The sequence below is a fragment of the Nannobrachium achirus genome, assembly GCF_963921795.1.
Source record: "Nannobrachium achirus genome assembly, chromosome: 19".
Classification (NCBI taxonomy): domain Eukaryota; kingdom Metazoa; phylum Chordata; class Actinopteri; order Myctophiformes; family Myctophidae; genus Nannobrachium; species Nannobrachium achirus.
In genome coordinates, this window is record NC_137826.1 from 45,035,291 (window position 1) to 45,045,961 (window position 10,671).

General features: G+C 42.0%; 1 protein-coding gene across 2 annotated transcripts in view; it reads left to right on the forward strand.

Moving 5' to 3' along the window:
* Window positions 1-10,671, forward strand: part of mepcea (methylphosphate capping enzyme a) — a 31,004-nt gene that overhangs the window by 15,721 nt on the left and 4,612 nt on the right. For both annotated transcript variants that reach the window (XM_080748970.1, XM_080748971.1), the window contains exon 5: window positions 4,277-4,403. In XM_080748970.1, coding sequence (XP_080605096.1) covers window positions 4,277-4,403 — 127 coding nt within the window. The remainder of the gene's footprint in view (window positions 1-4,276; window positions 4,404-10,671) is intronic.

Genomic DNA, 10,671 nt, shown 5'->3' on the forward strand with positions numbered 1-10,671 from the left:
AATGAGGCTGCGACATTCGCACATTAGGACTTGGCATTGATACTGTACAGACATTTTCAGTCGTGAGAGATGTTAATCCATGAATAATGTCAAACAGGAATGCATTTTTTCCACAGTCAGGTTTTTCTTGTCAGAATGTGGGAGCTTGCTGAAGGTGCTTTTAAGGAGGAAGGTGCTATTTATGTAAGCGCAGCACAGCTGGAGTCATGGGGGTGAGATGAAGGATGGGACGATATGAAAATGTCATATCACGATTAGGGATGGGTATCTTTCACCTTTTAATCGATGTAATACCTTTTTTGATACCTGGGAATCGATACGATAACTTTTTCAATACCATTTTCGATACTTTTTATTTATTATTATTATTATTATTTGCCTTTTTCTATGGGCTATTTTATAGATGTTGGATCATTATCATAATAAAATCACACCCGTGTGAAGTGGAGCTGTGTGTGTGTGTGTGTGTGTGTGTGTGTGTGTGTGTGTGTGTGTGTGTGTGTGTGTGTGTGTGTGTAGATCATGTGTACCGATTTTTGTGACATTTGAAGAAAATATGTAGGAAAAGGAGCAAAAAGTGTGTTTTGGAGAAAATTCAAGATGGCGGAAAATCTATCCTGGCGCAAATGGGCGTGGCCTATATGGGGAGATGCGTCTTGACCCAAGGAATCCAGGGAAAAAAGAAATTTAATTTTCCGATCTACGGTTCAAGAGTTACGGGGCAAAACGTAAAGTGGGCCGTTATAGCGCCACCATGAGGCCGAGTGATGTAATTATTTTTCGATTCATTCTTAAAATCATTATGAATCTCCTCTCCGAGGTTTGAAACTGTAGCTCCTATGGTTTACGAGAGAAAAATACTTGAAAGTGATTTCTTGCATTGTCCCATTATAAGTCAATGGGGACAATTAAGCGTTGTTTTTTGCCGATTACGTCGGCATGGTAAGGCGGATCGGAACGAAAGGTAATAGAACACCATTCCCGGCCGAGCCGCACATTTTGATGTATATATTGCGCGAGTGGCGTAAATGGTGCGGCACTAGTTACGCGCCGAAGTCAGGCTGAGTCAGGCTACATACACACACACACACACACACACAGACACACAGACCCACACAGCCACGTATAGGGAGCCTGTGTTTCACACAGCTCCAATAAACATTATAGGCTATTCTTGGCTATTTTCACAGTAACGAGTGTAGCCTACTAAAGCCGTCATTAAACTTTCAGTAGCCCAACTGTTTTCAAAAGTATCGAAACAAGGTATCGTTTGTTTTTACGTGAACCGATACTCGATAGTATCGACGTCAGTGAATCGATACCATTAAAAGTATCGCCGACGATACCCAACCCTAATCACGATGATTGTGACAAAAGAAATCGCGATTTACGATATCACGATAATCAAAATCCATTATCCTGGGATGGAACATTTGACAAAAAATAGCAGATCTACAAGCTCGCGTCGCGAGCTTGTAGATCTGCACTTTCTTTTTGCGACGCGTTGTGAGCTTGTAGATCGGCTATTTTTTGGCTAAGTCATTTGATAGAGAGTGAAAAAAAGACTGTAGAGTACGTATATATAAGTACCTTTTACCAATTATAGAGGGTTTAAGTGGTACCGGATATGCAGCTCAGCAAATAAAAGGTGAATTGAACCCAGTGCATGACGGAGGACGATATCACGATAAATTAAATCTCCACGATACGATTATCGTGAGTTTTTTTTTCCATCACGATATACGATAATATCGCTTATCGTCCCATCCCTAGGTGAGATTCACATGGAGCTCGTTGGCCTGGCTTGAGGGTGTAGGGAATCCAGCACACAGCTTCCCACCTCACTATCACAGTATTTATAGCCCCTCTGGCAGCGAGCAGGGTCTCTCTGGATGGCTATGTCGGTCGCTAGGTCAGTCTGTCAGTCCTTCTGTCTCTCCTGTTCGCTATACTTTGGTGCCAAACGCATGGATTAAAGTTCATTGTCTTCTATGGAAAAAGCATGTCACACACTGAAAATAGCGGAGCGTGTAGAACAGCTTTTTTTCTGTTATAAGTCAAACCCATTAAAACCGGCAAAGCATCTGTGTTTAGGTTGTTGTTGAGTCGGCTATTCCAAAAAAGTGGATATACAATAGCCTTGAGCCAGCCTGTTCGCTCCGTTCCCCGATTTTTTAATGTCTCTCCGCATCACAGTCTGGAAAGTCTCCTATCTCCAAGCGGAGGTGGGACATAGAAGCGGGATCCACACAGCCATGGCTTCCGATTGGTCTTTGGTGATGTCTGTCAAACACACCAGTGTGTATCCTTGGTCAAAAGCCGCACGGAAAGCCCTCCTCGCGTGTGTATTGGCTGGCTGAGGACGCATTCATTCTCCCTGGATTTGATTGACCCCCATGACCTGTACTCTTAGCTCTTAGCGCTACCATCGGGCAACGATTCCACTCCAGATATCTCCTCATCTAGATTCCAGGATGAACCCTTGCTGATTTCTGACCACATTACATTGCCTTTCCTCTCACATCAACACACTGGCCATTGTTCAGTTGGGTATAATGTAATGTGCAGCACAGATTCTAGAGAGGTTGCTAGCAAGTATTTCTATTGCAAAGTGCTGCCCCTTAGGCCTGTCACAATTATTACATAATCGTCTAATGGCAATTAGTACATTATTTGACGTTTCATGAAAAATGTTCATATGTTTTCAAACATTTTCAAAAATAGTGGAAAAGTTCTTAGCTTTTAAGTATAAAGTTGTCTAATATGTCAGTAATTTATTCGTATATTTAGGTTATGTGTCAAATCTGCCATGTGCACCTTCAAAGCCTCAAAGCCAAACAAATGTAATTGTCAACAACAAAAACACAATTAAATCGTTTATCGCAATTATTTGAGTGACAATAAATCAGCCCTATATAGTCTTGTGTGACTGTTGCCTCACACAATGTTCGAATGCTTCCGGTCATACAGTCTGGAGCAACGGAAGCTCTGATCATGAAAAGCAGATGTGAAGCCTCCTCCACTTCTGTTTTGTCATTACAGTCGCACAGATCTCCTAATATATATAAATCAAAATCATCTAACCATATATAGCTAGCTGCTTAGACAGAAATGAAAATGAAAAAATAAATAAATGTAAAGATATTTTAAAATATATTTTCGTGAACGGAAATGCAGAACGGATGCCAGCTTCCGTGTTCGGATTTCAGGAGGTGTAGTTCGAGACATTATAGCATCTGGAGATTGTAGAATAGGTGTCTGGCTACGTGAGTCTACCCCCCTGTACAAAAGATAGTAGCTGGAAGTATAGATAGCAATTATTAAAGTTGGGTCACATCGACAGATAGAGATGTACACACAAACAAGTGTGCACTGTCATGACTACAAAGAGTGTTCTTACCAGACAGTCCCATCCCAGATGGTTGCTATTCTTATTCCCCAGGGTCCTAATAAACAACTTGAGGGACAGTTTGAGTGCCTCTGGATCTACTGTACATTTCAGCATGCCATGGTAGCAACGCAGCCATGTGTGTTGATCCCATAGTCTTATAGTTTGATTAGTTTGATGTCTCTAAGTAAGAAGAGGTTTACATGGATTAAAGTTCTCAGTCGCCACGACTGATTTGAGCCTTTTGGATTCCATAGCAGCCAACATGTAAAGTAAAGCCCCGCTTCATCATACAAGACACACAAAACTAGTGAAAATAGCCGATCTACAAGCACACAGAGCCTCGCCCCCTTGGGGGTCCCGACCCACAGGTTGAGAGAGAGCGAGACGGCACAGAACACAGCCTGTCCTCTCCTCCCTCCTCCTCCGATGAGGAGAACCTCAAACCAAAACAAACAACTCAACTCCTGTTTCATTCCAGCACACTGGAAGGGTTCTGAAATGGAAATAATACCCAAGACGAAAAAAGAAAAGAAAGACATGCCGGCATCTCTGGTTAACTTCCCGTATCTGTGTGGAGTAGGTGGCCATCCTTTTTAGGAGACTGCATGGAAGCAAGTTGGAGTCTAATTCATTCCAATGGGAGAGTGAATGTGAACACAGCTTCTGAACTAAGTGGGGCTTTAAGTTACGGGGAAAAAAATACACATTTGAAACTTGAAGATACAAGGTTTCTGCCCGACAGTGATGCTATATATTAACAACTAAAATTATCCGGATTGAAAGGTATAACAACTTACAGGCTTTCCAGGTCTAAATGGGTTATGGAACTAACATTGTATACTTTTAAGTATTAATAATACTTGTGTTTCCTCATTCACTCTGCAGGAGACCACCTTCCGGAATTACCACAGCATCCGCCTCAAACCTGAGCAGTTCTCCGTGTACCTCATGTCGTCTGAAGTAGGCTTCTCGAGCTACGAACTGATCGGGACGCCAGAGTGTAGACTACGAGGTAATGCACACACATGCACGCTATAGCTGTGAAAGAATATTCTATATTTGAATATTCGTTCGAATGTTAACAATAAAAGAAGATTCGATTGTAAAAAATTAAGCTTCGAATTCATTTATATTTAATTAAAACAAATCTGCCGCACTTCTCGCGAGATTCTGGGCGCATGTATGTAACGTTAAAAGGCGGCTGGTCTCGCGAGGCAGAAGTCTCCATTCGCCGCTGCAAAAGTGAGCTGATCTACAAGTCCACAATGCGTCGCCGATCCAATACGTTGTGGGCTTGTAGATTAAGGGTGCATGTTTAGCGACACCGTCATACAGCGAAGAATAAACCTCCAGCTGCTGTTTAACTTTTGCTTCACACACTGACCGACCGTCCGCCTCGCTGTGCACACACTGTGCTTTGCCTCGGAGTTAGACTTGCTCACGTTTAATCACACAATGTAACTTTAATTGATTCAGAATGATAACGAGTCAAGCTGAAACGGGCGATTATTTTGGTAGTGAAGGGAAGGCAGACTGTCTACAACGAGACTTCTCCACTGAAAACACAATGTAAAAAGCATGGATTTTGTTCTCTCACCGATCGAGTCTCACGGTTTCCCCGCACGCAGCCACGGTCACGGTAATAGTCCCTCCGTGACACTACTCTTGTAGACTACCTAATTTGATTCAACCCAAAACATAATCAATTGATTTGATTATAATTGCTCGTGTCATGTCGTGGTTATTCCAACTTCCATCACAGCTGCTGTGACGCGTCGAGTAAAAGCGATAGAAGCGACTAAAATAGAATAAATAGCTTACTGTTTTGACTAAGTTTGTGCTGAATAAATAATATAGTACACAGTTGGTTATGTCTCCTGCTGTATTCAGTGGTGCAATGGTGATTCAGTGTTTGGGGGGTCGCGAACGTCGCCAGGTCTACTGATGTGCATACTGTAGGCTCGTTTCTTTGTTAAAACAGTTGTCGAGGTGTGGACTTGGGGGGGGGGGGGGGGGGGGTGCAAGAAAGATCAGAAAAGATAGGCCTATGGGTCGTCGGGGGCACGCGACCCAAGACAACGGCAACAATGGCTGTATTGGTGTGAATATAACGTGTAAAAAAAAGCTCAGAAGCTCCGAAGTGCGAATGCTTTGAATTTTTCGAATTCTTCAAATTCTTCGAATGCTCCGAATCAACGTGGGATTTTAAATAGAATATTCGAAGGTCATTTTTGGCAGCCCTAATGCACACACTCACACGCACGCACGCACGCACACACACACACACACACAGTACTGATACACTTGTTTCTTTTTACCCATTTTTCCATAAATCCTACTGACTGAGAACGGAGCGCCCACTGGGAGGACGTAGAGCCTCCGTCTTACTCCTCCCACCTCACAGTCCCTGCTGACAGGTGCCCCCCCAGCCCGTAGGAATTACTTGCAGTGACAAACATCCCCCTCCTCCCCTTCCTAGCTGCTCTCCCCCGGTAAAGGGACAATTTCTTTGTTGTATAGACTCTGCACTTTTACCACTGTGCCACCCGAGCGCCCTGTACCGATTCACTTCGATATGTAAAGACAACATCAGTTTAGGCAAAATGCCCTTTTTGCTTTGCCCCCGTTTTAGTGCCGTTTCTCTCTCGGCAGAGGATTTGAACTGGAAACACACGACACGACACCTTGGGGCGTGGTCGAATAATCAAATAATCGTTATTTATAGCAGTAGAATAATCAACTTAGATTTTGGGGCAGTCATGCACATCCCTAATAACAACCAAATGACTGCTTCCCAGTCGCAGCATTCATTCAAGTAATTCATTTCTGCTTAGCGGGCAAGCTTATGCGCCACTGAAAGGGCAAGACGGAAAGTGAGGCTTTATTTTCTGCAGATTTATGGCGCTTCCGACTGCGGAAGCATTTGAGTGAGCCTGCTGTCTCCAGAGACTTAAGCTGGTGCCAAATGATGAAGGCTGTGCTCCATTGTAGATTCTATCCTAGTAACATGTTCAAACAGTATTACTGTATAGGAACGTCTGGAAAACCTTTACCGCTGTACCATTGAAAAGTACCCCCACCTACTGCTGCATCACAGCTTGGTATGGAAACTGTTCTGCTTTTGGAGCGGAAATCACTGCAGAGGCTGGTGAAAAGTAGGCTCTTCACTACCGTCAATCAAGTCTTATCAACGGGAAACGCTCTCAGTCTATAAGACCCTTAGTATCCTCAGGTACGCTTCTCACCCCAACAATAGGACCAGTCCGCTCCCTCCGCTCACAGAGGCCAAAGGGCTACAGTTGCCTCAAGACCATAGTTCGAAATCACCGGATTCTGAAACAGCCGCCCCCAGTTATTATTCTAATAAACTCTAAATCTAAGTGATACCTACCCCCCAACCTTTGTTTATTTACAGAATAATACCTATGCTGCTATAAACATCTGTGCATTCTATCGCTCTTTTTGCATTGGATTGATGCTGTTAATGAGCATTTCGTTGTAAACTCGGTGGTCAATGACCAAACAATGACCTTCCATCCCAGGCACATGCTTGTCTTCATGGGTTTTTAATTCAAGGGACTGACCTTTTTTTCTTACTGATAATGCATTCTCACCTTTTATAACTTAAAGGGATATTACACTTTCAAAACTTTTTTTTTCGTCTAATCAGGCTTGTATGAACACCCTGAACAGTTTTTAATTTGCTTCATTCAGTATTTAGATATTTGATGTAAATGTTACCACCTCCAACACGCCCAGGCCCTCTCCACATACACACCCATTGTAACTTCAACTTCTTTGTTAAAACAGTTGTCGAGGTGTGGACTTGGGGGGGGGGGGGGGGTGCAAGAAAGATCAGAAAAGATAGGCCTATGGGTCGTCGGGGGCACGCGACCCAAGACAACGGCAACAATGGCTGTATTGGTGTGAATATAACGTGTAAAAAAAAGCTCAGAAGCTCCGAAGTGCGAATGCTTTGAATTTTTCGAATGCTCCGAATCAACGTGGGATTTTAACACCTTCTAAGCCACGGGGAGCCCCTTAATGTTAAAACCGTACTATATCGCACATCCCCCCAGGGACTCTCAGCCACGTCGTACATTCCCGGACTGTGTCTTTAAAACCGGAATAAAAGCTTTTGATCCGAAAATCGGCGATCGTCTAACCTTCCCTAGTCACCACTCGTGCACTGATAGCTCATGCAGACCGTGCATAAGACCCTTAGTATCCTCAGGTACGCTTCTCACCCCAACAATAGGACCAGTCCGCTCCCTCCGCTCACAGAGGCCAAAAGGCTACAGTTGCCTCAAGACCATAGTTCGAAATCACCGGATTCTGAAACAGCCGCCCCCAGTTATTATTCTAATAAACTCTAAATCTAAGTGATACCTACCCCCCAACCTTTGTTTATTTACAGAATAATACCTATGCTGCTATAAACATCTGTGCATTCTATCGCTCTTTTTCCATTGGATTGATGCTGTTAATGAGCATTTCGTTGTAAACTCGGTGGTCAATGACCAAACAATGACCTTCCATCCCAGGCACATGCTTGTCTTCATGGGTTTTTAATTCAAGGGACTGACCTTTTTTTCTTACTGATAATGCATTCTCACCTTTTATAACTTAAAGGGATATTACACTTTCAAAACTTTTTTTTCGTCTAATCAGGCTTGTATGAACACCCTGAACAGTTTTTAATTTGCTTCATTCAGTATTTAGATATTTGATGTAAATGTTACCACCTCCAACACGCCCAGGCCCTCTCCACATACACACCCATTGTAACTTCAAACTCCATTTTAACCATGATAGATTCATTAAAAACACCCATTATTTTTTCTGGTGACTCATAATACCCTCCTAATACGTGAGCAGACCGTGTTTTTTTCAATAACCTTTTTCTTTTATTTTTAATAATTCTTTGGGAAAATGGAAAACATTAAATACAATAATATTTTATTGAAAATAAATGAAAAAAGTTATTGAAAAAACACGGTCTGCTCACGTATTAGGAGGGTAGTATGAGTCACCAGAAAAAATAATGGGTGTTTTTAATGAATCTATCATGGTTAAAATGGAGTTTGAAGTTACAATGGGTGTGTATGTGGAGAGGGCCTGGGCGTGTTGGAGGTGGTAACATTTACATCAAATATCTAAATACTGAATGAAGCAAATTAAAAACTGTTCAGGGTGTTCATACAAGCCTGATTAGACGAAAGTGTAATATCCCTTTAATACCTTGAAAATATATTTTTGGGTTTTGTGACTGTGTGCTGCCCCCGAATCAACGTATTATGTAAATCCAGTCTCAATGGAATTTTGTGAACGTCCTGTAAAAATAAAGATGCCAACACCTAATTACCACATTAAAAGAAGAGTAGCTGTTAACTGTCAAGTTGGACTTGTTTTATTTTGTCCCTTAATCACTTAAAAACTGTCCGAAATCAGGCACATGCTTGTCTTCATGGGTTTTTAATTCAAGGGACTGACCTTTTTTTCTTACTGATAATGCATTCTCACCTTTTATAACTTAAAGGGATATTACACTTTCAAAACTTTTTTTTTCGTCTAATCAGGCTTGTATGAACACCCTGAACAGTTTTTAATTTGCTTCATTCAGTATTTAGATATTTGATGTAAATGTTACCACCTCCAACACGCCCAGGCCCTCTCCACATACACACCCATTGTAACTTCAACTTCTTTGTTAAAACAGTTGTCGAGGTGTGGACTTGGGGGGGGGGGGGGGGGTGCAAGAAAGATCAGAAAAGATAGGCCTATGGGTCGTCGGGGGCACGCGACCCAAGACAACGGCAACAATGGCTGTATTGGTGTGAATATAACGTGTAAAAAAAAGCTCAGAAGCTCCGAAGTGCGAATGCTTTGAATTTTTCGAATGCTCCGAATCAACGTGGGATTTTAACACCTTCTAAGCCACGGGGAGCCCCTTAATGTTAAAACCGTACTATATCGCACATCCCCCCAGGGACTCTCAGCCACGTCGTACATTCCCGGACTGTGTCTTTAAAACCGGAATAAAAGCTTTTGATCCGAAAATCGGCGATCGTCTAACCTTCCCTAGTCACCACTCGTGCACTGATAGCTCATGCAGACCGTGCATAAGACCCTTAGTATCCTCAGGTACGCTTCTCACCCCAACAATAGGACCAGTCCGCTCCCTCCGCTCACAGAGGCCAAAAGGCTACAGTTGCCTCAAGACCATAGTTCGAAATCACCGGATTCTGAAACAGCCGCCCCCAGTTATTATTCTAATAAACTCTAAATCTAAGTGATACCTACCCCCCAACCTTTGTTTATTTACAGAATAATACCTATGCTGCTATAAACATCTGTGCATTCTATCGCTCTTTTTCCATTGGATTGATGCTGTTAATGAGCATTTCGTTGTAAACTCGGTGGTCAATGACCAAACAATGACCTTCCATCCCAGGCACATGCTTGTCTTCATGGGTTTTTAATTCAAGGGACTGACCTTTTTTTCTTACTGATAATGCATTCTCACCTTTTATAACTTAAAGGGATATTACACTTTCAAAACTTTTTTTTCGTCTAATCAGGCTTGTATGAACACCCTGAACAGTTTTTAATTTGCTTCATTCAGTATTTAGATATTTGATGTAAATGTTACCACCTCCAACACGCCCAGGCCCTCTCCACATACACACCCATTGTAACTTCAAACTCCATTTTAACCATGATAGATTCATTAAAAACACCCATTATTTTTTCTGGTGACTCATAATACCCTCCTAATACGTGAGCAGACCGTGTTTTTTTCAATAACCTTTTTCTTTTATTTTTAATAATTCTTTGGGAAAATGGAAAACATTAAATACAATAATATTTTATTGAAAATAAATGAAAAAAGTTATTGAAAAAACACGGTCTGCTCACGTATTAGGAGGGTAGTATGAGTCACCAGAAAAAATAATGGGTGTTTTTAATGAATCTATCATGGTTAAAATGGAGTTTGAAGTTACAATGGGTGTGTATGTGGAGAGGGCCTGGGCGTGTTGGAGGTGGTAACATTTACATCAAATATCTAAATACTGAATGAAGCAAATTAAAAACTGTTCAGGGTGTTCATACAAGCCTGATTAGACGAAAGTGTAATATCCCTTTAATACCTTGAAAATATATTTTTGGGTTTTGTGACTGTGTGCTGCCCCCGAATCAACGTATTATGTAAATCCAGTCTCAATGGAATTTTGTGAACGTCCTGTAAAAATAAAGATGCCAACACCTAATTACCACAT